Consider the following 27,729-nt stretch of genomic DNA (forward strand, 5'->3'; position numbering starts at 1 on the left):
TGTCCCTTGCCATTGTAAGAGGGATCTTTAGGTCACGTGGGACCCAAGGCTCTAGCACCAGACTGACCTAAGGGGTCCCTTCCAGGAAAGAGGGTTTACTTCCACAGGCGAGGCTGCTTCCTGGAGGTCAGGGCCAAGAAGGAAGGGTCTGGAGCTTTGTCCCAGCTATGGAGGTCCGAGCTCGAGAAGGCTCTGCCAGGCAGGATCCTCCGTTTACTTGGGCCGGGGGCCCTGTGGGAGGTCAACACTGGTAGGGCCATCTGTGGTGGGACCTCACATCACAGAGAATCAGCTCAGCCCAGTGGAAACCCTGGATGCCAGGGCTGGCGGGGTGGTCTCCCTGGGCGGCAATAGCTGTGTGTGTGTCACGAGTAGCCATCAGGAGGATTCGGTGTGACTCCACGGGGACAGGACCCAGCCAGGAAGCTGTGCCTCGTCTACCGTGGACTCTGTCCTCTGGGCCTCTTAGGCTGCTGATTTGAATGAACACTTTTGCAGCAATAAGCCACAACCACAGCATCAAGAGCTCAGCTGGTAAAGAATCCGCCTGCAATGCAGGAGACCTGGGTTGGGAAGATCCCCTGGAGAAGGGAAAGGCTACCAACTCCAGTATTCTGGCCTGGAGAATTTCATGGACTGTATAGTCCATGGGGTTGCAAAGAGTCACACATGACTGAGTGACTTCCACTTTCATCTCTTTCACAACATCAAGAGCTATGCTGAGTGCCAAGTCCTTCTGCCAGCCCAGTCCCTGAGCCTGGGAGTGGTCTCAGGGACCCCCAAACTCACAATAAGAAAACAGTCAAAGGAAATAGTGGGGCTAAGCTGGATCTCACAGGTCAGGACTGGACGCTCGGATTCAGGCCCCTGCAGTCTGGTCCTGTGGGGCACGTGCCCTCCCTTCTGTGGTCTGTGTGGGAGTCAGACCCGGGGAACAAACACTGCTGAGGCACCAGGCCCGTCCCACCCAGAGCCCTTGCTACACCAGATGCCACGTGCATCATCTCCCTATGCTGGCCTCAAGGAAGGGGCTTATTTTCTACTTACTTTTGAGATTTATCACTAGAAAAGAACATTTAGAGGCAATGAACAGATGTGCATTTGGAGTTTGTAAGATGCTAACGATATCATCAGACCTTCAGCCCCAAAGAAAGCCACACACGACAAAAGCACGATGGCCCAGGGCGGCCAGCGGTTCACTGCTCAGTCCCCTCGGCACGCAGCTCACTCCCTGCTCATCCACGGTCAGTCCACGGAGCGCAGGCCGCGTCATCAGGAACAAGTGAACACGCTTTCAGGTATGAGAAAATGGGTCGTTCCTTTCTTTCTATTTAAAACAGATGAAAAGCAGCCAGGCAGCATTGGTGGAACAGCCGAGGGCCCATGGGAACTCCCTCCAGGCCTCCGCCCAAGAAGCAGGAACCGGGAGGCAGAGCCGCACCCACAGGTCCAGGTCCACACCAGGCTCCACCCACCCAGCAGGAGAATCGCCCAGCAGAGTTTACTACCTGCAGGATGTCTCTAAGGGAAGGACCATTAAACAGGACACAGACACCACCAAAGAGCCCCGGAACCTCGTCCCGTCTCCACACTGACCATAGAGGGTCCTAACACAGGTAACCACCCAAGAAAAACAGAAACACACGTCCACACCAAGACTCATATGCCAATATTCATAGAAGTTTTATCCTCAAAAGCTGAAAGATGCCCATCACCTGGCAAGAAGATGCCAAGCACACAGGTCGCTGACCAGCAACAGCTCTACGAGAGAACATACCACTGTATACCAACCACACAGTGAATCTCAGAAACAGCGCTCTCGGTGAGAAAGACCAGACCCTAAGACTGCACAGTAAGTTCTATCCACATGACATTCAGAGGGCAGACCACAGCCACCAGGGCAGAGGGGGCCTGCTGCAAAGGGCAGAAGGCAGATCCAGGCAGGGCCGCTGCTACGGGTGGTCTGTCCACAGCCATGAGCCTGTCAGACTCCACAGTCAAAGGAGGAAGCTTCTCGTCATGTTGTCTGTGAAGCTCAGAACCCAACCACCCCTTTCACGGCTCTTAACTCGCTCAAATACGACCACTCAGCAGATGCCCGTGACTAGGGGCCCAGCGTTTTCTTCACAAAACATAAAACTTCAGGTATATAAATCTTACCTGTATAACTGACGATCGTAAAGCTAAAAATAAAGAATTGAAAATTAGTCATCTGAATTACTAGGATTTAAAAATATAACACAGCAGGTATATAACATCAACGAGCATCAGGAGGAGAACAGAGAGACAAGCACAGGTGGGCGTCTCCCAGGAGGGCTGATGGAGTGAAGCACAGGTGGGCGTCTCCCAGGAGGGCTGATGGAGTGCACTCCACTCTCCAGGAGTGCCTCGCTAAGAAGCCCCTCCCTCCCTAAGACCCTCCTGCACAACTGCGTTTGATCCCCAAGATGCCCAGATTCCTCCTTCCCTGGCCTGGTAGGGAAACCGAGGGTCAGAGCGGGGAGGAAGAGGGTCACCAGCCAGTGACAGCGGGGAGATGCCTGGATACCGGACCTGCCCCCCAACAGCCCCTCAGGCAGAAAATTAAGCCTGCTGGCCCTTCTCCTGGCAAGGAACTCAGAGAAGCACCTCAGCATCACTACTAACTACCGCCCCTGCCCCCACTCACTGAAAGCTCATGCTGTGCCAAAAACTCCACCCAACTCTCCAGACACATTCTTCAGTTCTCACAGAAACTCGAGCAAGTAGGTTCCGCTATTATCCACGCTCTACAGAAAAAGGAAGCCGAGGACGGGGTGATCCCCACACTGAACCTTCTACAGCACCACATGGCGTCAGCCTGGCTCCACAGTGTCCAGGTAGCACCAGACTCCACTCTACAGGTGAGAAATGAGGGCTTCCCTGGTGGTCCAGGGGTTAAGAATCCACCTTGCAATGCAAGGGACACGAGTTAAATCCCTGGTCAGGGACGATCACCCAAGCAGCACAACTCCCGAGACCAAGCTCTGGAGCCCGAGCGCCCTGGAGCCCACGCCCCGCAACAAGAGAAGGCACCGCCATGAGCAGCTCGAGCACGGCGACGAAGAGCAGCCCCCGCTCACCAGAAGAAAGCCCGCGTGCAGCAGCGACGACCCACCACAGCCAGACATACATACAGGCGTCTTTAAAGGTGAGAAATGCACCTAGACAGACGAAATGACTTTGCTAAAACGGAAAGGAAAGCTAGCAGCACCAACGGGATGAGGGAAGGACGCCCGAATGGTCAATTACCACATAAAGAACAATCTTAAACCAGAACTCAACCCAGAACGACAAACGGTAAAGCCATTTAACACTCAAGAGTGGCTTTCACGTTATCCTGTAACATTCAGACCCACAGCTCGTACTTCACCAATTTTGAGTCACAAAAAGCCTTTGAGAATCTCAAAACCCAGAAAAACACACACACCTCCTCCCCAGGGAAGTGCATACACAAAGCCTGGGTGTGACTGCAGACGTGGAGCTCCCCTCGTGGGGGTAAAGGTGGGGGTGTACGGCCTTCTGTGAGCCACCACCCACCCACCATCCCGCGAGGACGCCCCGAGCGAGGAGGGCGGCCAGGCAGTGCAGCAGGACCAGACGAGAGGCGGGCACTCCCTGCCAGGCCCAGCAGGGGACACTTGGCCACACGGGAGAGCCTGAGCTCACCCCCAGGGTTCATGCCCAAAGCCAGGCTGCACTTGGAGCTGAGGAGCAGGAAGGGCGTGGGGGCAGGGAGGCCCCCAGGCACCGGGAGACCCGGGAGAGAGACGGCCCGGCGGCTGCACACTGACCTGCTGGTGGATCTGCTTCAGGCCATGCATGGCCTTCTCGTCCAGGAAGTCCGAGACGGGCCTGCAGGAATTCAAACACAGGTGAGGACCGCGGTTTTGAGTCTGGGGCGGGGGGTGGGGGGGGGGCTTGAAATTCTCAGGAGCCCTGGGGAGAGAAGTTAGGTCAACTCAGATCTGCCATCATCGTGCCCCCAGGGAACCACCTCGAGGGACAGGAATCGACTTTATATAACACAGTATTCCTCAAGGTGGAGTTCAGGAACCATGGCACAGACATCACAGTGTGTGGTGAGCTGTATCTTTGAGGAAAAGTTAGTCAGAAAGTAAGAAGATGGAGCAGCTGCTTCACAAAACATTCTCGACGTTCAGACGTTCTCAGCCACCCCATACTGCGTCTGTTGTTATTTATACCAACTGCGCCAACAGAAGAGGCTCCTGGTTGAAAATTTATATCCTCTGGTATTTTAAATTATTCAAAGTGATACACGAACACAGAATACTGAATACACGGGCTACTCCACACCAAGTCTGGAAAGCGTGTCTTTGCTGCACAATCTGTTTGGTGACAAGAGAAGCCCAGTGAGGCGGGACCCCCTAGAGAGGACAGGGGACCACTGACAGGTGTCAGGAGCACGAAGCACACCACAGGTGCGAATGGAGGGCTTCCTACCTGCCCTGCTGCGTGGCCAGCGTGTGCAGGCTGTGGGCGACCTCTGCGCAGGCGAGCACGGCCCCGTGCCGAGTGTGCAGGTCTGGACTCTGTGTCATCGACAGCAGACGCGGGAACACTGCCAAGGCACAGTGGGAGAGGCACACGGGGTGACTGTCAGACGCGCGGGTTCAGGGTCCAGGGGAGGAACGCACCCGCTCAGCTCTACCATTACCCCACAACCAGGGCGAAACTAGGGCCTCCAACACGCCGAACCCCATCAGCAGACACATGAACAAGAAGGATGAATGTGACTTAAGAGTCCCAAATAGCACGCATCTCCGGGGCTCCAGACAGGATGGTAACTCAGGGTGAGGACAGACAGCAGGGAAGAAGGAAAACAGACTGTTTTCCAGGTCCTTCCTATTGTTCAGGGACCCCCAGGGCTCTGCTGGGGGGCAGGGAGGACAGAGGCTGGGCTGTAGAACCCTACAGCCAACACACGCTGGCTCAGCCAGGAGTTCCCTCCTTGCTGCTCAGAGCAGAGAAAGCCTCGGAGCCTGTGCTCTGGGGACAGAAAGCAGGATCAGAGTCCCTGCAGCCTGGCCGGGAGTACAGGTGAGAAGTCACAACCACGGAGGCTCTGTCCGTCCAGCCCCACCAGCCAGGAAAAGCACAGTCCCAGCCACGCAGAGACCATGGAGGCCAAGAGCATCCTTGCTGGGAGGGACCATCACGGGCGCTCAGATGCGGCAGCCGGTAGTGGTCAGCACTCCTGAACTGGGAAGAAAGTGTCCCCTTCATTCAGGCAGCAGGATTATCATCGAAGGAAAGTAAACACCAGGTGAGATTTCTGACATTAATTAAGAGACCACGAAGCTGAAAAGGCCCTCAGGACCTTCACAGGCCCCAAGTCTTCATGTAAAATCCTAGAGTGTCTGAGTAAAATCAGCAGTAACTCCAACTGAACAACTGTAATCCGACAACAGTTACCTCTCTAATAAACGTCCGTGGGAACAAGTACAATTCGAAGAAACCTATGTATTGTTTGCTGAATTGAAATCAGATGCCTGTTGATTCCAAATGGAAAAGACACGATGGAACAAATACAGGGTCTTTTTTAATGATAAGGGCATGTCATTAACTCAGACTGGCCGTCTTGTTCCTGAGTTGAGCGCACTCAGGCCCAGCCCAGGAAGTCAGCGAGTCCCCCGCAGCCCCAGGGAGGCAGCTCACTGTTTTGTATGTTACATTATGAGCTGCTTCGTTTGTTGTTTCAAGGCTCATCCTGAAACGCACACAGTGCACAGCAGATCCACCCCTTCTGGCTGGGATGGCAGAGGAATGAACCCTGGGGCTCCCGGGGACATGCACACCTTGGTGTTCACAGCACCTGCGCTCCCAGGGGCTGGGGCACCTGGTTCGTGTTCTGTCCCCAACGAAGCACAGACCAGTTCTTCACACCCTTCCCAGCAAGAAAGAAACCCTCAGGTCTTAACATCGGCGAGGGGGCCTCCGGGGTTTTCTGCTGGGTGTGTGCGTGTGCGTCTGTGGTGCACACGCATATGCATGTGTGAGGGCATGTGGGGAGCACCTACCTTCACAGGCAGTGTGCTCGGGCGCTCGCTGCGCCAGGTTCCGCAGCGCCTTGGCGGACAGCTCCCTGATGGTCCTGGGGGCAGGGCAGACAACACTGTTAGTCCTGCAGGCTGAGGAGTCTGGCTTTCTCTCAGAGAGAACAGTGTGCAGGAGCTGTCGCCTGGCCCACTTAGCCAAACGCTATGAGAAAAAATACAAATAAACTAGCAAATAAGAACTTCTGTTCGTAAACGAGGGAGAGAGCCTTCACCAAGAGGCGGCACTACATGCAAGCCTGTGTCAGGACAAAGCTGCCATCTGCACGGCGCCGGATGGCCCAGCGGGTCTAACCTCCTGCACCCCGAGGGACACAGAGGACAGGAGTGCTGGAGTCTGGTAAACACTACCGGGAAGACCGTAGGCTGAATGAGGGAAGTTCCAGTGGCTCAAGCTCATCAACAGGAGGTGCACATCACATCAGTGTAAATATCTCCAATCAAGGCACAGTTGGTATGTCCCAACACACAGATCTGAAGGACAACCCGAGAGTGGTTTAAAAAACCAAGCCTGCCAGGGGCCAGACAGGCTCTGATCAAACCCAGAGGGTCACCTGTGAGATGGATGCCCGCCTCCACGCGTGCCCCCCAGCCCCAACCCAGCAGTGATCTTCCCAATTAGTGCACTTTGAAGATAAGCTTTCTGTATTTAAAAACAATTTTTTTTATCATCTAAATATCAGACCTCATTTATAAAACTCTTAGGAAAAAAACATAAGGGGAAAGCTTCATGACATTATATTTGGCGATGTTTTTCTTGCCAAATCTAAACTTTTTTAGATCTTTTTCTAAAATGTTTTTCAACACCGAAAGCACAGGCAAAGGAAAAACTATATACACCGATAACAGAAAAATTGATTATAGTTAAACTGGACTGTGTTAAAATCTAAAACTTCCGAGTATCAAAGGATACAATCAACAGAGAGAAAAGGCAACTTACAGAATAGGAGAAAATATCTGCAAATCATGTATCTGATAAGGGACTAACATCCAGAATATATAAAGAACTCTTAAACCCAACAACAACAATGAAAACGGAGTAACCCATAAAGATCAACACTTCAGAAAAAACAGAAGGTAGCAAGTACTGGTGAGGATTTGCACAAACTGAAATCCTTGTGCATTGGGATTGGGAATGTTAAATGGTACAACCATTATGAAAAACTATGGATCCCACTTCTGGGTATATACCCCCAAAACAGAGACCAGGGTCTCGAAGATATATTTATACGTCCATATTCATAGTAGCATTACTCATAATAGCTGAAATGTGGAAGCAACCCAAGGATGATGGATAAAGAAAATGTGGCAAGTATACAGAATGGACTCCTGCTTGGTCTTATAAAGCAAGGAGATTTTGACACACGCTACAGCATGGATGAACCCTGAAGGACAGTATGTTGAGTGAAATCTGCTAGGCACCAGAGGACAAATCCTGCAGGATTCCACATGAGATTACTGTAAGATTCAGATCCACAGAGACAAACAGGGTTTCCAGGGAGAGGGGGAGTCAGTGATTAATGGGTATGGAGTTTAAGTTCTGCAAGATGAAAAGGTTCTGGAGGTTGGCTGCACAGAAAGGGGAATGTACTTAACTGAACACTAAAAATGATTAAGACATTATATTATGTGCATCTTACCACAGTCAACATTTTTTAATTATGTTTATCTTGATACATAAATTATTTGGGGTGAGTATGTCCAAGTATCAGAAAATGTTTATTTTTTTTTAATTGAAGCACAGTTGATTTACAACGTTGTACTGATTTCTGCTGTATAGCAAAGTGACTCGGTTATACATATATATTCTTTTTCATATTCTTTTCCATCATGGTTTATCAGGATATTAAATACGGTTTCCTGTGCTACACAGTAAGACACTGCTGCTTATCAAAAAATGTTTAAAAAGAAACCCAAAACACTGGATAATACCTTTCAAAAGTATACACTATTAGAAGTGTAACAGCATAGCTACACTGGAGAAGGTATATTTACATCACTGAAGAATTCTGTAAGGCTCCCCATTTCCCACAAGCCATGTATTCACAGGAAATTGAAGAGACCCCGTTTATCAACTTTTAGCTCATATCTCTTTATGTATATAATCCAGGCCAAAAACAGAGAAAGGCAGAAGTTTCTCCGCCTCTGAAGAATCATTTAAAAATTAGGCATAATCTTGTTCCATGAATCCTAACATTTGAAAAAAATCTGAGCAGGTATTATCATGAGGATCTTCAAATCTGACTGCAATTTCCCCTCCATTTATGAATCCTGGAAATTTCAGGTTTTTAGAGCTTATACTAAAAAGAATACTTCCACAAAGGATGTTTTAAATAAAATTAATAATTCAAAAAATGAGGAAAAAACAGAAACCACACAGTAAAATGACAAGTGTAAATTAAACGACATGGATAACCACATCAGATGTGAAAAGACTATAGCCCTCAAATAAAAGGCGTTGGTCGCCAGGCTGGACGTAAAGGAGGGACCATCCGCCGTCCCCCCACAAACAGACAGGGGTGCAAGGTGACGGGGGCTGTGACAGGCCTTTTTCTGTAAGGCCCCAAGCTTAGAATGGTTTTCACATCTTTAAAGGATTTGATAAAGGAAAAAAACAATAAAATACATGGGACAATGACCTAAAATATTACTCTCGGCAAGAAAAAGCTTGCCGACCCTTAAGCTACAATAATATCAAATTACACTTTAAGATAAGAAATCTAACATGAAACGAAAAGAGACAATACGTTTGGAAGATACAAAAAAAGTCAGAAATGTTATGCACCTAACCAGAGTCTCACCCAGAATACACCAAGGAAAAAGGACAGAGTCGAAAGAAGAAATGAACATTTCAACAACAGCTGGAGATTTCAACAGCTAAAAAGTTTAGTCTAACACCATGGGTCACACAGTTGCAATTCTGGTTTTAAATGTCCTATTGACCACAAGCAACAGCCACTCTAAGCTGGGATTCCAGATGCAGAACCTGAAGAAGCTCCTTACACACACAGGCGTCTGTGTCCCTCGGACCTCGGCCTGAGCGCTACACAGAGCTTTCCAAGAGAAAGTAAGCTGTTTTCCCAGAGGTGCTGACGGCAGCGCTGATAACCTGCTCTGGGTCATACAATGGCCCTCCCCATTGGATGGACACGTTTAACTGCTGGAAAATGCGAAGACACCTTGAAATTGCCCCGTAATCAGGAAAAAGGAAAGGCCTGCCTGGCTCCAGGAAGGATGGAGGAGACGGCTAAGCGGCCAGATGGAGCAGATGCGAGGTGGGAGGCCGTGGCCATAGAGGGGTAAGTGGATCCCACAGCCCAAGTTCCCTGCCCTCGTGACATGGGAATGTTTACACACCCAGCAGATGTCACTGACGTCTCCAGGTAGACCATTAACCAACACATCAGGTGTGAATAGTGGAACTTACATTACTTCTCAAGAGTTCCTTCAAAACTACGAAATCTATAATCAAAAAACGTATTAAAGGCTTACGAGCTCAATTTAATCTCTCCCTTGGGAAATAATAAGAATTCTTATTTGACAGATAAATTAATTAGGCAAACACAAAAACACAAAACCTACCCATCCCAATGGCTGATCTTCATGGTAACCAGGTGTTCTATCATTGGTTGTGTGTACTCAGGAAAGCCGGCAATAAACATGCTGGAAAAAACAATATTCAGAGATGGTGAGAATGTGCAGGAACAGGAACTCACATTGCTTCTGAGAACATAAAGCGATATAACCACTTTCAAAAACTGGCAGTTTCCTATAAATCTTTTAAGTTTCCTATAAACCCCCTTTTAAGTATTTATCTAAAAGAAGTGAAAATATAAATCCACAAAAAGACTTCTAAATAAATAAAGACTTCAAGCAGCTTCATTCATCGGAGCCCCAAAGAGAAAACCCCCTAAATGTCTGTCTCTAACAGGAGGACTGACAGGAAAAGTGCAGAACAGTGGCAGACTCAAGACAGCTCAGTAATCAAGAGGAACAAGCTACCAGCACACGCACAGTAAGTGTGGCTCTCTGAAACCACCGTGCTGAGAGAAAGCAGCCAGGCCCAAGAATCTGATCTTTCTGATTCCACTTGTGCGACATTCTACAAACGGCATCAGTGAGCTACGGTGATGGGCAGAGCAGCCTGGGGCCAAAGAGCTGAGCTCCTTACCTCTCAGTGGCAGTGCTGGCCACCCAAGTGTGCAGGCTGCCAGCACTCACTGAACTGTACGCTTCATATGAGGACAGCTGATGAAGCGTAATTACGCCTTAAAAATAAAAGCTACATCTGAACACACCATAGCAGAACTTCTAAAAATAATTTCCAAGTGGGACACGCCTTTCTAATTATGACTCAAAACCCAGAAGCCAAAAAAGAAGAAATTGGTACCTTCAAAATACTCAACCAAAGGAGAAGAACGCTGCTGGGAAAAACACACCATAAAACAAAAACATATCTGCAACTGCTATCACAAACAAGAGACTTCTGTAACATGGAGTATTTCCAAATCAATAATATCATCACCTAGGAGAAAAATCACCAAAGTTTATAGAAAAGATACAGCTCAAACATTCAGCCTCATTCAATGGGAAACAGAAAGAAAACTTTTGTCCAAAGTTTTTGGCAAACTGCCAAAATCAGGGTTTTACAGCTGCTGCTGGAAGGATCTAGAAGCACCCAGAAACACTGCCAGGGACAGCATCTTGGCACAGCCTCTGGAGACAGCAAGTGGCATTGCCCAGGAAATTGAAGAAGAATACCTGTTGGTTCAGCAGTTCCACTTCTGGTTAATTCACTCAGATATAACTACACAGGTGCGAATATACACAAGAATATTCACTCCACATGGTTCATAACAGCAAAAGACAGAAGCCAATGGCCAGGAGGGGGAGATCTACAGGTCACAGTCCACATAAAAATATGGAAGGCTCTCCAAACGCAGGACGTCACAGGCAGCAAACGGCCTCCAGGCTCTGCTGTGACGGCACACGCGCAGAGCTGCTCCTTACTACTGACAGCCCAACTTGGTTACTACAGGCTGACCTCGTTTTATTATACTCCACAGACACTGCACATTTTACAAATTAAAGATACATGGCAACTCTGCATTGAACAAATCAGCATCATTTTCCAGCAGCATCTGCTCACTTTGCGTGTCACATTTTGGTAATTTTTGCAACATTTCAAACTTTTTTTTCAATATTGTTATATGTGTCATGGTGATCTGTGAACAGTGACGGCTCACGTTATCATGACTCGCTGAAAGCTCAGATGATGGTTAGCAGTGGTTGGCAATAAAGCATTTTTAAATTCAAGCATGGCCTTTTTCTTTATAGACACCTAATATTAACCCCTAACAGACTTTAAGATAATTCTCATATGCAGTGGGAAACCAAAAAATTCATCTGACTCACTTTAACACAATACTCGCTTTGTTTCAGTGGTCTGGCCCAGAACCCACAATATCCCCACAGTGTGCCTGTATCTGGCCAATCCTCCGTGGATGAGCACTTCAGTGGCTCCAACCTTGCGCACTGTGTGCCACTGCTCAGCATGGACAGAGGGAAGTCAATACGCCCACCGCCATGAACCGAATCTCTCTAGAAGACACAGGAACTGGGGGTCAACCAGGTGCCTCAGAGGAGAGGGGAGATGCCCTCGTTTTCCCTAAACAACTCCTGCACCTTCTGAATTTTATACCATGCACATGTATTACTTACTCCAAAAAACGCACTTTTATGCTTAATGCCTCTAAAACACCAACTGCTTACACGTATTGTCTGAACCTGCCATACCATCTACATAGCCCCACTATGGACTTGTCCATCACCCACGTGTTACGCAGAGGCTGAAAAATACAGTGGATGACACAGAAGGCCAAGAAGGGGGAACAGGATTCTATCCAAACCCTGTGTGGGCACACTGCATGTACACAGGGTGAACACGGGTGCCAGGTGGGCATGCCTGTGCTACAAGGCATGAGCTCTGGGAGAGTCAAGTCAGGGAAAATCTGTGCTCCGGGCATGAGAGGAAGAAAAGCAGAGGCTTCTCCAGCAACAAGCTAGATTGAGAGACCCTCTAAAAATGAAGAAATCACTTAAGCGAGAGTCAGAAGAAGAAAACAGAAAATTCAGGACAGTGAAAGCTGTCAGAAATGGAGCCAAGATGTGACTCCTGGTCCCACATAACCTAGGGGGCCCTGGGCCCACCCAACAAACAGACCCAAGCCAGGCCAGCAACCTGAGCTCCCAGAGAAGTGGGCAGACAAACCAGCAGCCTCGCAGGAAGAACCAGACAGGGGCTGGCCACCTGAATTCCAGTCTGAGCTCTGGCACTAACTAGCGGCTGACCTTGGAGAAGACGCACTGCTGGAACCACCAGCCCAGGCGGCGCTCAGCACTTACAGGGACTCAGGCACGGAGGCCAAGTGCAAACTATGAGGGGCACCCACCACAAGGCGAGGACTACAGGGAGGAGAGCCAAGGAGGGTGCGTGACCCACTGGGGGCCAGGAGGCAGGCTGGGGCCGCAGCAGAGAAAGCATTCGGTCCTGCACTCAGACCAGTGACAGGGGTGGTCACGGAGGCTCTGCAAGTGTACAGGACAGTGAGAGCTGGGCCACGGTGACAATTGGGCAGACGCGCGATGAATGTTTGAGGGTTGTTTAGGAAGGAAGGAGTGACAGAACTAGGTCACCAACTGGACGTGCGGAATGAGAGCAGGAGGAGGTGATGTGGGCAGCACGATGCTCACTGAGTGAGGAGGAGGGAAAAGTGCACTCAGGGCTCCCCTAGTGTGAAGCATTTACGGGACAGGAACGTGCAAAACGACCGGAAAGTGAAATAGGACAGAGTCCATCTTTAGACGGGTGCACAGTGCTGAGGTGCCAGCGATGTGTTAAGGAAACTTACAACTGCAAGAAGACACACCTACACAGAGCTCTCAGCTGCTCGTCACACTACAGCAGAAAACAGCCGGGCAAAGAGAAGCACCACCCGGACGCACGCGTCCGAAGCCGAGAGCCTCAAACGGCCACCAGCTGGTGGGAGGGACAAGCCCATGCAGTGGACCAGTACCGAGCAGCACTGACGGCTGATGACACACGGTGACAGGAGCCCACAAGAAAAGGCCAGCTCCAGCGACAGAAGGCAACTCGGAGGCTGTCAGGGCCTGGGTTTGAGGGAACTTTCTGGAGTGACAGAAACATTCCCTGCATTGACTGCAGAGGTGATTATGTACCTATTTTAAACTGGTGAATTTTACTATACGCAAATCAAATGTAATAAAAGAGGAGAACAAAACTTCAGCTGATTTTTAACAAAGGGTTTCATCGTGGGAATACGCAGCACACTGTAAGGACAGGCCACAGACAAGGAGGAAACGAGCAGATCAGGGGCCTGAGAGAGGATCTGCATCCAGAACACAAGAAGAAATCTCAAAGTCTCAGCAACACGAGAACCACTAGCCCAGGAGACAAGCAGGCAAAAGACTGGTCAAATACAGCCCATGGGGAGATGCTCAATGTCATTAGTCACTGGGAAAAAACAAATTAACGAGCTTCTCCTGCACATTCACTAGAATGGCTGAGGTTAAAAAACAAAAACAAAAAACTGACCAGACCAGGGTCCAGCGAGGACAGGGTAAAACGAGGTAGTCACTGTGGAAAACCATCTGGCAGCTTCTTAAAAAATCAGTGTCCAGCCACTCCACTCCCAGTGTTTAACCAGATAAAGGAAAGCACCTCCCCACAGATATATACGCCCTCGAAGATGATCGAAGCCCCCACCTGGAACTCTGAGATCCACTTCACAGATGGACAGACGTGGTTCATCACGTGAAGGAACGAGGAAGGCATGGGCACAGGAAGGAAGGACACATCCTAGGAAGCAGGCGGAGCGCAGGTGGCCGGAACAGCACCCAGAGTCCACACCACACGGCTCCAGCCACCGAGCGACCCAGGGGGACGGGAACAGACCGGTGCCTGGAGGAGTGCCTATGTGCGTGCTCAGTACTGTCTGACTCTTTTAGACCCCACTGAATTCTAGGCTGCCAGGCTTGTCTGCCCGTGGGATTGAATGCGTCACCATTTCCCACTCCAGGGACCTTTCAGACCCAGGGACTGAACCCGCGTCTCGTGGCTCCTGCACCAGCAGGCAGATTCTCTGCCACTGGAGGAGGGGCACCCAGAGCTCCTGTGGAGCCAGGTCTCTCGCTATCTGTGTTCTGGTGGCAGAGATCTGTGCCTGTCAACACTGATCGGAATCTACACGTTAAACACAAGCGATCTTCCGTGTGTCACCAGTACTGTGACAAAGCTCTGAGTCAAAAGTAGAGGTAAGATGACGTCAGTCTCCCCACCCGATGGTCCTCGTCCACAAGTTTCAAGTCTGCATCAGACACTCCCATCTCCAGGAGAACCATCCACGCATCAGTCCATACATCCACTCAAGATGTGCCATGAGCCCCTCACGTTGGGTGAAGCTGAACTTCCCCAAAACCCAAGGCATTTTCTCCCTCACTGGTGCACCCAACACCCCAACTCTCCTGGTAACCCAACTCCTGCACCCCAGCTGTCTCCTGACCATGTCCCCCCACCTTGTGAGGGGCCCTGTCTCCTTGCTTCCAGTTACCAAAACGTAACTACAGTGATATGTTCAAAATCTAGATTTGACCATCAAACCTGGTTCCTTGACCTCAAGACAACTCAAGGACCACTGCGGCTCAGAAGCCCCACCCCGCCGGGCTGGGCCCTGCTCTCTGGACTCTCTCTTGCAGGGCTGTCCCCCCAGCCCCACCAGGCTCCTTTGGCATAGGACCCTGGGTGTCAGCCCTGCCTTGGGGCAAGAGGAGAGCTTCCCCCAAAGCGCCCTATGGTAATGGTGCAGCCACAGCCCCCGGGTCCATGACGGCTGGACCCATCTGCACAAACCGCCTCTTGTCCAGGCAAGTGGGCAGAACCCTCTGTAAAAAAAGACAGACCCCAAGCCAGCCCATCTATGAAAAGCAGACCAACTAAGAGACCTCAGCCACAAGAAAAGCATGCCAAGGCCAAATGTTGCAAGTTTTCAGCCAGGAAACTTGGGCAAAGGTGGGAGATTCTCCATATATAATACATGTTCAAAGATTAACAATCAAAGAAAACAGAATTAAAACAGGAAAGAACTGAGAAGGCAAAGAAGGCCATTAAATGCTGAGGAAAGGCGGAAACGATGCTAAAAATACAGAGTCTGTTTGGGCAAAGATTGTTTCTGAGAAAGAGGCCAAATGCTACATCTGTTTTAAAAAAAATCTGTCCGTGCTGGTTATGGAGAAATGTAGTTTCTGCACGGTTTGCACAGCAGGGGTGTTGGGGAATCTATCCTTCAGACACATAACGGGTGACACTTTAAAAAGGCATTGGTGTGCTTCCTCTCCCAGTTTAAGGTAAATAAGTCACTTCATGAAATCATGCCCATCCTGTACTAGGGTTGCAATGGGTTAATTAACTAAGACACTGAACTCACTGCCCCACGACTTATGTATTTAAATTATGTAAGCTTTGATGCGATTTCTGCAAAACTGCAGTTAGGGACATTAAATATTTAATCCTTGACCTGATTTCTCAAATACCTCTGTTTTACTCATAAAGAAGCTAGAGATAACTTCCACTTGGGAAACACTGCTTCACTGAGACAATAAAGGAACAGTCACTTTCAGTCTGAGGGTTCATTCTGAGAAGCTCCCCAGTGGAGCAGTGGCCACACAGAAAGCAAACACAGTTTTGGCTCGTGGTGACTCCCTGTAAAAGACCATGCTGTCAATGGAATGATGGTCTAAGAGGAAAATCACCACCACAGCAGTGCTCCTCAAACCGTGAACACCTCTAAAAGGTGAGCACCCCCTTCCCCAGGCCCCCCCCACCCACCCCGCCGACGTGCTACTGTCCTCCTTTGGATTCTTTCGTATTTTGTCAAGTTTTATGTAAATGGACTCATACACTAGGCACTCTGTCCCATCAGTGAGAAAGAAACCTTTCAAAACAGTTTTCAATTACTTTTTCAATCTTTTCACACATAAATTTACTTTTAGCAGATCTTCCAGGCTCAAGAGGCCAAACGGTGGAAACTGATCTGTGATTCAAAGAAAACACTGTATTTTACAATGACTATTAAAACTTACCTTATAACCAGGAAACAGTTAGATCTGTTACCAACAGCAAAGTAGTCAGCTGTGGTCAAAATATCGATCCCATGAGGGAAAGTACCCTAAAAAAGAGTGGCGGGGGCGGGGAGAGACAAAAATTATTTCAATGAATAAAAAAGGCATTTTCAAAGTCTGATAACCATATGCACATGAGTAAGGTTTATAAACAAACTGAGAAGTGCTGGGGAACGTAGACTTGGTTACTAAACTGACAGCAAAAACTACATGCCTTAACTAAGCTCACCCAAGGACTTTCAAGTCAAGGACTACTGACTGCCTCTCCGAGGCTGGACACTGTGCTAAAATTATCTGAAGCACTTAAAAAAGTTTTTTCCCTAACAATTCTAGCATTTCAACTTTGAAATAATGTAAGAGCCCTTTCTTTAAACCACACACCACAGAAAGACATCAGATTTCAGCAGAACTCAAGTTCAGATTTCATTCAACCGGTGCCCCTCCAGCCAGGACTCCAGAACCCCTGAGGGGGGCCAGCACCTGCCTGGGTTGTGAATCCTGGACAGGAGCCCACCCCCCCACAGCTGGTGGGAGAATGAAGAAGACAAAAACTGGGAGGTCACGTCTGGGGGCCCGACAACTGACAACCAGGACCAGACTCTGAAACAGATGGTTGGGGGAGGTCAGGGACACTGGCCACACCCAGGGACACGTTCCCAGCCTAGGCCCAGACCCCACCCCAACGTCTGCAAGTTACTATTGATACCACTCTCTAGTGACAATACTTGAAAATCTGAAAACGAGACAATACGTTCTCTAAAAGGATACAAATGACAACCTTGCAACCAAGGAGGGACTGCGGTGCTGTCACTAACCACGAGAGGACCTGGGGAGGCCTGGGCCCCTGGCACCCTTCCTCACTCTGAGCAAGCCCTACACCCAGGGACCCATGAACCGCTGATCTTCCACACTATCTCTTTGAGGAAGCCCCACACATGAAGAACTGAACTTGAAATCTGACTCCAAATTGTCAATGGACCCTGGCAAGTTTGTCACGGACACGACCTCAGGATCAGAGGTTTGGTTCTTGAGTGAACCTAAAAGTCAATCTATCTCCCTACACAGCTCAGTGCAGGAGAGGGCCCCCAACACTCCAGGGGCAACCGCGCACCACCGGGCTGACTCCTGCTGGGCCCCAGGCCACCCACACCAGCCTGAGGCCGAGTTAGAGAGAGCCCATTGCGGCTGCAGGAGGCGGCAGCGCCCTCTGCTCCACTGCGCAAGCCTGCCGGCCCGGCCAACACTGAGACACCTCCCGACGCCCCAGGGCCTCCTCGGGCCAGCCCCCCTCAGAGGCTGGCAGCTGCTGAGTGACCAGCTTTCTTTCTTCTAAGTTCTTGGGGTTCCAGGCAGGCAGGACTAGGTGACACTCAAGCACACTGGGTCTCAGTCGCCTCACAGCAATGGAAGAAAGACTGAGCCCTTACTAGGTTCTTTCCTCAGAAAAACACCCCTGAAGGATGAGGTGGCGCCTCAGCAATCTCAACGTAGCACAAATTCAAGTCCAAGCTGCGTGATTTGGTTCCCTCTACCTTTGGCAATGACTATGGAATTCAAGTCTTCGTTTGAAACCACTTTGGCATCAGTTTAGCCTTAACACTGCATTCAGAACTGGACAGCTCACCCCAAGGCCCTGACCCCTCCACGTGCAGGGCCACAGTTCACAATACAGGCTACAGAACTCCCAGCTAATCCACCCTCCTCACTGCCCCTTGGCGGTTCTACGACCTTCGATGGGAGGTGAGCAGGTCGGCCGCCTTCACAGACCTGGTCGAGCCTGAAGACCCACTGATTCCTTTCCCGGCTCCACCCTAAGGGCTAGGGGACCCCTCCAACACCCGGGCCACATGGATGGAAGCACCTCCATGCCCAGTACCCCATGCTTCCAGGAGACCCTCCCACCGTGTACCAAGGTCATCCCTGTGGAAGCTGCAGCATCAGCCCTCTCACCCTGGTCCCTCCCTGTCGGCCCAGGAAAGGCGAGTCAACCCAGAGGCCGTGGGCCCAGTGCTGCGAACACAGGCTCTGGCTCAGCTGCAAGGCCGACCCTGCTGTGAGAACCCTGACGGACTCGGCATCACCCAAGGCAAGAGTTCTGCACACACAGTCTCTCCCAGATGTCCAGGCAGGAGTCTTAGAATCCTGTATTCATCCAAGTCTTCCCTCTCGAGGACAACCACCTCTCCCACCTACCGCCACTCCTGCCCTCTTACCTGCCAAGCAGCCACTCCGCGTGGGCTCCCCTCAGTCCTGCAGTCTGAACTGTGCCCCTCAAGACCCCAAGGCCCATCACTGCTTGTCCCCAGTATTCTCACACCTGCAACTCACTCACCTCCAGCCCAGACCCCTCTCCTGGCGCCCTTCTCAACAGAGCTCAGCTTGGTATCTCCGCCAAGAAGACCTCTCCCCCATCTGCCACCAGATTGGCCACAGGTCCCAGGGTGGTCATCGTCACATACAGTATGAATGACTTGGGGATAAACGCCACACTCCCAGCCCAGGCTGACCAGTGCTAAGAGATTCAGGGTCTGGGGCAGGATGCTGCGTCAGGAGGGGCCGTGGGGCACTGGCATGAGGAAGCTGGCTCCTTCCACGAAGGGGATAGGCAGGGGTCATGTCTCTGCCCCTGCCCAGCCAAGCTCCTCTGCCCAAACCCCTCTGGCACCCAGGGGCAACTGCTGACATCAGAAGGGTCTCTGAAATGCATGAGGCAGGGATTTCTGATGTTTGTGAAAATTACACATTCAAGTTTCCTGTAAGACAGCTACTAATTGTTTTTGAAACTTGTGTCAACACTCACCTGAGTTGAGTTATGAGTGAACCTGTGACCAGAAGTCACCCTGTGAAGTACTAGCTTATTTCAGGTCAATTCTTTACCCATGTCGGCGGCTCTACTATTTTTACTTCTACATCTACAGGAAGTTTTAGGAATGAAGATATTTAAAAGCAACCATACCTGTCGTCCCACATTCTCCTGGAAAGCAGCCTAAGGAAGAGAAATACAAACAGAGTGGTGAGTTAGGTGTGCACTCGCTGGCCATTGGTGATGGACGCGCAGCAAAGCTGGTGCAGAACAAATGAGCCACGACCTTATTTTTTTTTTAAATAAAGGTCTCATTGTTGGCCACTCAGAGCCTCAGGGGTGGTTTTATCTTTCTCTTTTTACATCCTGGTGTGCTCTCAAACCACAGGCTAAGAATTCAAGTTTATAAAACCTGCTAAGCGGCCGATGCTGACTTTCACACCAAAGCCTGATTCAAGGCCCTAGGTACAGAAACAGGAATAAAGCCAAGTCTATTAGGTGAACTAAAGGCCCAAAGCCCAAGTCATCTCACTGGGGATCCGTGATGACAGCACACAGGGGGCGACACTGCGTGCCTGGCCTCCCCACGCCGCCTTCCCCAGGACGACAGTGGACACGCTCCACGTCCCGCTCTCAGGCTCCGAGCGGGGCTGTTCAGAAGGTCCAGACCTTCGCTTAGGATGAGCTGTCCTCAGACTGACCTTCTTGTTTGCTGTTCAGTTGCTCAGTCGTGTCCAACTCTGTGACCCCCTGACTGCGGCACACCAGGCTTCCCTGTCCTTCAGGGACCTTCTCGCCACCAGCTATCAAGTGCACACAATGCAACCTCATCGCCACGTGCCATCCACCAGAGATAGGTCAAAGGGCAGAGGTCAGGTGGCCAGTGGCTTCAGGGAGCTCCTGGGAGGCACAAATCTGCTTACAAACACAGGCTGAATGCCTGGAGCAGGAGCATCTTGGGAATGAGGTCATAACCTCCAGGACTTTCATCTCACACACACCATCACCATCCCCTGGGAGTGCTGGGAGGAGCTCGCCTAGCCGTGCACAAGGAGTCAAGACAGCAGAACACAAAGACCCCCACATAATGCTTAAATGGGCGCCCAGCACCCCCGCAGGCGACAGAGAACGGCAAAGGACTTGGCTGTCTCCAAGACCAAGCATGCGGTGGCCTCAGGGAGGTACAGCCAGAATTGCCCTTCCCTGAGGGCACTCAGGCAGCTTTCACACTGGGAGCAGGGAGACTGGACTTCTGCTATGTACCCTTTTTCAGCTTTTGCAATAAATTCATCAAAGAAAATAAAAAACAAAAATGAACCAACCAAAAGGCAATGAAGAAAAGATACAATGTCAATTTATGCAACATGCAATATTTAGGAACACATTTACTATACTGGTGACATCGTTTAAAAGATAAAAATACACAATATTTATAGGAGAAAGCACAAGGCCTAAAACGGTGACACAATTTGGCAGGGGGGGCGGGGGTGGGGAGTCGGGGAGAGAATGAGAGGACTCGCTCTATCCAGTGTTAGGGTTACTATGGAGCCGTGGTAACACAGACAGACAATCAATGGGACAGAACAGGGAAAACCTTTAGGATCAAGAGCTAGGCAATGAATTCTCAGATTCTCAGACTTGACACCAGAAACATGATCCATAAAAGAAAACAGTAGTGAGTTGGATCTCATCGAAATTAAAAGACTCTTGTTGTTGTGAAAGACTTGTAAAGAGGATGAACAGAAACCAACAAACTGGTAAGAAGAACATGCAAACCACTTGCCCAAGAAAAAAGGACTCGTATCTGGAATACAGAGACTCCCAAATTCAACAATAAAAACAAACAACCCAATAAAAAGGGGAGGCAAAAGACTTTGTTGGAGCTGAAGGCAGCCCACCCAGGCCATATATTCTTATTCCGAGTTAAAGTTACTTGACAAATGGCCAGTGAGGGGGACGGTATTTAAAACACCCCGACTCTGAAAGCAAGAATAAATGTCTCAGGTTGAGGGTACATTCCCCATTTCAGGAGGCAAGAAAGCATCCTCATCACCAGTTATGGAAATAAATCTTGTCACTCCTTCACCAGCCCCTTCTGTTAAATCTTCACAGATAACTGTTTCTTTGGCCAAAAAGGATATATAAGCAGCCTGCTTTGGTCACTTTAGGGGGCCCATTTTATGAGACCACCGTCTGTACTAATTAACTTGTTTTTTTCCCCTGTTAATCTGTCCTGTGTCACTTTAATCACTAGACCCACCAAATGCACACAAGGAGCATCGGTGGTTAAATATCGCAAACTAACGTTTCACCGAAGAGGACACAGGTGGTAAATATCACATGAAAGACGCTCAGCATCACTGGCATCACCGTGAGAGAAACGCAAGTCAAAGCCAGGGTGAGCTATCGCCGCGTATCTAAGCAGCATCGCTAACACAAAGATAATGGCACCACCAGATGCTGGGGAGGCCGTAGGAAAACTGATCACTGACAGACGATGGAGGGCAGGTTGACAGCAGTGCAGCCCCTCTGGAAAACAGCAAGGCCCTTCCGCACAGATCTAAACGTGCAACTACCATATGTCCCTCAAAGCCTATTCTTGGCATTTATCCCAGAGAAATAGAAATTGTATTCACACAAAAACCTGTACATGAATGGTCATAGCAGCTTAATTCTTAACAAATAGTTCCAAAGCAGAAACAACCCAGAGGCCCAACAGCAGATGTGCATAGCCGGACAGGGGACGTGACTCAGCCAGGGATGGGCCAGAAGCAGTGGCTGCCAGTACTGCCAAGGCCTGGCTGGACTCTGGGAATCGTGCTACAGGAAAAGTAGTCCTAAAGGTCACACTGTATGTTCTTGTTCAGTCGCTTAGCCGCATCTGACTCTTTGCAACTGTTGTTCCATGTCCATGGACTGCAGCACGCCAGGCTTCCCTGTCCTTCACCAACTCCCAGAGCTTACTCAACCTCATGTCCATTGAGTCAGTGATGTCATCCAACCATCTCATCCTCTGTCGTCCCCTTCTCCTCCCCCCTTCAATCTTTCCCAGCATCAGGGTCTTTTCCAGTAAGTTGATTCTTCGCATCAGGTGGCCAAAGGACTGGAGTTTCAGCTTCTGCATCAGTCCTTCCAATGAATATTCAGAACTGATTTCCTTTAGGATGGACTAGTTGGATCTCCTTGCAGTCCAAGGGACTCTCAACAGTCTTCTCCAACACCACAGTTCAAAAGCATCAATTCTTCGGTGCTCAGCTTTCTCTATAGTCCAACTCTCACATCCATACATGACTACTGGAAAAAACATAGCTTTGACTAGATGGACCTTTGTTGGCAAAGTAATGTCTCTGCTTTTGAATATGCTGTCTAGGTTGCTCATAACTTTTCTTCCAAGGAGTAACCGTCTTTTAATTTCATGACTGCAGTCACCATCTGCAGTGATTTTAGAGCCCAAAACAATAAAGTCTGACACTGTTTCCACTGTTTCCCCATCTATTTCCCCTGAGGTGATAGGACCAGATGCCATGATCTTCGTTTTCTGAATGTTGAGCTTTAAGCCAACTTTTTCACTCTCCTCTTTCACTTTCATCAAGAGGCTCTTTAGTTCTTCTTCACTTTCTGCCATAAAGGTGGAGTCATCTGCATGTCTGAGGTTATTGATATTTCTCCCGGCAATCTTGATTCCAGCTTGTGCTTCATCCAGTCCAACATTTCTCATGATGTACTCCGCATATAAGTTAAATAAACAGGCTGACAGTATACAGCCTTGACGTACTCCTTTTCCTATTTGGAACCAGTCTGTTGTTCCATGTCCAGTTCTAACTGTTGCTTCCTGACCTGTATACAGATTTCTCAAGAGGCAGATAAGGTGGTCTGGTATTCCCATCTCTTGAAGAATTTTCCACAATTTGTTGTGATCCACACAGTCAAAGGCTTTGGTATAGTCAATAAAGCAGAAGTGTATGTTTTTCTGGAACTCTCTTGCTTTTTCAATGACCCAGATAACCACAATGGTGTGATCACTCACCTAGAGCCAGACATCCTGGAATGTGAAGTCAAGTGGGCCTTGGGAAGCATCACTATGAACAAAACTAGTGGAGGTGATGGAATTCCAGTTGAGCTATTTCAAATCCTGAAAGATGATGCTATGAAAGTGCCACACTCAATATGCCAGCAAATTTGGAAAACTCAGCAGTGGCCACAGGACTGGAAAAAGGCAGTTTTCGTTCCAATCCCAAAGAAAGGCAATGCCAAAAAATGCTCAAACTACCACACAACTGCATTCATCTCACACGCTAGCAAAATAATGCTCAAAATTCTCCAAGCCAGGCTTCAACAGTGCGTGAACCATGAACTTCCAGATGTTCAAGCTGGATTAGAAAAGGCAGAAGAACCGGAGATCAAATTGCTAACATCCACTGAATTATCAAAAAAGCATCCAAACAACAAGAGCTCAAAGACGGCAGCTCACCACGCTCATAACGCCCCCTACACCTTGGTGCCAGAGGAGAAGGCCCCAGGTCACTGGGTGTGGTGTCCTGTGGACCGCACAGAAACAGAGCACAAACCGGAATCCAAAAGGGCCAAATATATCTCACAAGGAAGCAACTTTGTGATAAGAGAAATTTTATCCCCGACAATTAGGTACTTGAGCCCTACCTTTTCAAATGAGCTTCAAACAGAAGCACCTTTCACTGCGATAGACATGCGCCACTAAGTAAGGAGGGGTCACTTAGGTGGTGTATAATGCAAAGAACTTCCACTAATTTTAAAGGATTTTAATTGTAACTTGAAAAAGAAAAAAAAAAATTTCTGTTCTTCTATTCCACCTCTTCCTTAGGATATCATAAAAGCATCAGTGCTTTGATTTTATTACTGCTTCCCAAAATTAGTTCTCAGGTTCCAATAAACAGAAAGAAAATATAAAAGGCAATTTCTTTAAGGCCTCGCAGCGCAGCTTGCAAAGATATTGGGGATCAAACCCAGGCCCCCTACAGTGGAAGCCGAGTCCCAACCACTGGACCACCAGGGAACTCCCCAACAAGCAACACAGACTTAACAAGAGTCTTACTGTATTTCAAGGAGTCTTACAATTACTGCCTGGGGGAAAATATCAAGGCACAAACGTGAAGATTTCTCAAGGAATCATTAGGTTTCCTACTGATGCTCAAGACAAAAGAAGAGAAACTGCAGGACACAAACAAGGTCTTGGGCTTTCCTGGAAAACTTTTGCTAGAAACACAAAGTTTCAAGGAACCCACGTTACTTCAGAGAACAGAGAGCAGGCAGGCCATGGGGAGCTCTGTGACCTGACGCCCCGACATCTGAGGACAGAGATCGCAATTCCACATCACCCACAAGTAGAGGGCACACCTGCAACACTGATCCCGGGCCCCACCCTCACTCAGACGGCAGCACCCACTCCACACTCGCCCCTCCGGGACCCCCTTGCATCTCCAGCTGGAGGCCGGCAACCCATCGTGACCCGCCCGCCACAGGCTACAGCCCACTTCCCCGCTGGGACCCAGAGGGAGTGGGAGCCACCCTCCCCCTGCCCCTGGGCCTCGCTCCTGCTTCCCAAGCCGGTGACAACAGCCTCTCGGGGGAGGTGGTCACGGGTAAGAGCCACCCACACCCTCAAGAAAAGGCCCAAACAGGACAACTTACAGAGGCTGCTCTCCTGCAGTTTACATCGCGGTCGAAAACAGTGGCAATCACCAGCGCGCTGTGAGGAAGAGACGAGGAGGTTCATGAAAGGGACTCTCCACAGACCCCGGGGCGCTGACCCCACAGTCTCCCTCCTCCACGTGCCCGTGAGCCCGCCCATGGCTCGGGGCCTCAGTGGCAGATATGCTCATAGGGCAGCGGGGGTGGCCAACCCCAACTCCACCAGAGCCAGCGGGCTCACAGGGAGGGTGGCCTCGTGCACGGGCCTTGTAGGGCAGGATGAGGACAGCAGTATTGGGGGCAGGACCACAGGTACAAACAGAGAAACAAGGGGGCCCAGGAGGCCAGCAAGAGCAGCGATGAGCCCTGCACCTCCCCAGAAATGGCAGCCAAGTGGAGAGCTGCTCTGAGAGGCCTATTCCCCAAGTCAAACTCTGACCACGGCTGGCAAGAAGGAAGCCCCCGCGTGCTCAGACTGTCCACCAGCTTCACTGAAACCTTCCTTCGCTACATCGCCACCCTCAACCATCAGGGGCACATCAGGAGGAGCTCCAGTGCCTACTGGGATTCGGCAACAACAGAAAGCAAACTGGGGCAGAGCGCTGTTGCTGATGTGACCTGTGAACTGGCATCTCCCATCAGCCCCCAGAGGAAATGCTTGAAAAGGGGTCATTTCGGACACACAGAGATCTCCTGAAAGAGATGCTGCCCTCCTATCTGACAGCCATTCTATTTGGTAATGAAATTGGGGGACCCAACTCTACGAATCTGTCAACAGCTGTTCATGACGGGTGAATTTCCTGAACGCAAATTAAAAAGTATAGGCAGCGGGGCCCCTGGGACAGTGGGAATGTGCCTGTGTTAGCCAGGGGCACCCCACTCGATGGACGGGGAGGACACAGAGGAGCACTCTCCCCTGGAGCAGTTGTGTTTCTCACAGGGAGAGTTAGCCGTGTATTGTTGAAACCACTGCACACAGACGCTGGGGAGGGAGCCGGGATGAAGAAGTACTGCGCACAGGAGGGAGGTCAGGGGACCGGGCAGGCCTGGGCTGGAGTCGCAGGTGTCCACGCAGTTGGCCAGGCTGGAGGTACAAAGGGTAGTGTAGGAGTGGGTGTGGGCGTGGAACCCAAGTCTTGGATTCTAAACACCATTCTCCACTAAGAGGAACAAGGACTCCTGGAGGTGGCTGACTCTAAGGCTGGGGCAAGAAAAAAAGAAAAGCCTGGGGCATCTTGTTGTGCTAGAAATTGAGAAACCATTAGGAAAAAGAAAAAAGGCACAGAAGCCAACCTGAAATTGCTCCCAGTAACTAAACGCACTGCAATCTGACAACAAAATAACCAACAGTGCTAGAAGACAAGCCGCAGTCCACACTGACGTGAGTCAACAAAGGGGCAGAAAGCAGACGGACCCGATTTCCTATGAAACCACCACCATCGCTGCTGGCCTGGCACAGTAGCTGATGGGCACTGAGTGTGAACACTGGACAGTTATTACAGAGTCTCAAAGCACCCTCAAAATGCTTTATCGTTTTTTAAACATTAATTTCATAGACTTCAACGGGGGCGGTGAGTTTGGGACACACCCTAAATCCAACACCAAGATGGCACATCACCAAACAGCAGCTGCAGTTTAATCACTGCTGCTAAGTCGCTTCAGTCGTGTCCGACTCTGTGCAACCCATAGATGGCAGCCCACCAGGCTCCCCCGTCCCTGGGACTCTCCAGGCAGGAACACTGGAGTGGGTTGCCACTTTCTTCTCCAATGCATGAAAGTGAAAAGTGAAAGGGAAGTCGCTCAGTCGTGTCCGACTCTGTGCAACCCCGCAGACAGCAGCCCACCAGGCTCCCCCGTCCCTGGGACTCTCCAGGCAGGAACACTGGAGTGGGCGCCATCGCCTTCTCCGGGTTTAATCTCTGGCCCCACACCATGTTCACTCCTTGGTCTCCTTTGTGAGAAGTCAACATTCAGGGAAGCTGATGAAGGGCTTTTATGGGAACTGCTATTATTCTTGCTATTCTTCTTTAGGTCTAAAGTTAGTTCAAACTTAAAAGTTTTTTTAGATTTTTTTTAAAAATCTAAAGATTTTTAAAGATCCAGTATTAGTATTTGGGGTCCTTTCACCAGTTGAAGCTGAAATTAATTTCAGCAAAACTCTTATTAAAGGGAAGAACCTTTTCCTTTAATGAAGGCAAGAGAGAGTGGTTTCCTCTTCCTCTCTCAACTCTTTACTATATTATAAACTATAGCCAAGATGAGATTTAAAAAAAAAAAAAAAAACACTAGTCTTAGCACTAAAGGAAATTCATTGATTTTAGTGGGACCATTTTAAGATTAACTGATTCCATTTCAACATCTAAATGCTTTTGTTAACAAAATCTCAGAAATCATTAAACTGACCAAGACATGTAATTCTGTGATCTTTCAATAACCAAAAATTATAAAACTACCGGCTTTTTTCTTTTTTGAAGTATAGTTGACTTACAATGTTGTGTTAGTTTTGGGTGCACAGCGAAGTAACTCAGCTATACCCAGGTGTGTATCCCCTCTTTTTTCAGATTCTTTTCTCTTACAGGTTATTCTAACATACCGAGTATGATCCCCTGTGCTACACAGGAGGTCCTGCCGTAACTGGTTTGTAACTGGTAAGCATAATGCCAATTGTAGCAACAGGGATGGACCTGGAGATTACCAACCAAGTAAGGCAAAGGCAAATATCACATGATATCACTTACACAGAGGGAAGAAAAATGGTACTAAGGGTGAGACGCGTGGCAAGAGCAACGTGGAAACTTGCATCACCATTTGTAAAACCGAGAGCCAACGAGAATTTGCTGTATGTCTCAGGAAACTCAAACAGGGGCTCTGTATCAACCTAGAGGGGTGGGATGGGGAGGGAGATGGGAGGGAGGTTCAAAAGGGAGGGGATATACATATACCTATGGCTGATTCATGTTGAGCTTT

General features: G+C 49.4%; 1 protein-coding gene across 1 annotated transcript in view; it reads right to left on the minus strand.

The window, feature by feature from the left end:
• Nucleotides 1-27,729, minus strand: part of TBCD (tubulin folding cofactor D) — a 139,918-nt gene that overhangs the window by 26,331 nt on the left and 85,858 nt on the right. The window contains exons 15-22 of the mRNA XM_068977499.1: nucleotides 24,763-24,820; nucleotides 19,249-19,278; nucleotides 16,254-16,339; nucleotides 9,678-9,758; nucleotides 6,060-6,133; nucleotides 4,483-4,600; nucleotides 3,813-3,873; nucleotides 2,161-2,183 (exon numbers count right to left, since the gene is read on the minus strand). Coding sequence (XP_068833600.1) covers nucleotides 2,161-2,183; nucleotides 3,813-3,873; nucleotides 4,483-4,600; nucleotides 6,060-6,133; nucleotides 9,678-9,758; nucleotides 16,254-16,339; nucleotides 19,249-19,278; nucleotides 24,763-24,820 — 531 coding nt within the window. The remainder of the gene's footprint in view (nucleotides 1-2,160; nucleotides 2,184-3,812; nucleotides 3,874-4,482; nucleotides 4,601-6,059; nucleotides 6,134-9,677; nucleotides 9,759-16,253; nucleotides 16,340-19,248; nucleotides 19,279-24,762; nucleotides 24,821-27,729) is intronic.

The sequence above is a fragment of the Capricornis sumatraensis genome, chromosome 8 (assembly GCF_032405125.1).
Source record: "Capricornis sumatraensis isolate serow.1 chromosome 8, serow.2, whole genome shotgun sequence".
NCBI classification, from domain to species: Eukaryota; Metazoa; Chordata; class Mammalia; order Artiodactyla; family Bovidae; genus Capricornis; species Capricornis sumatraensis.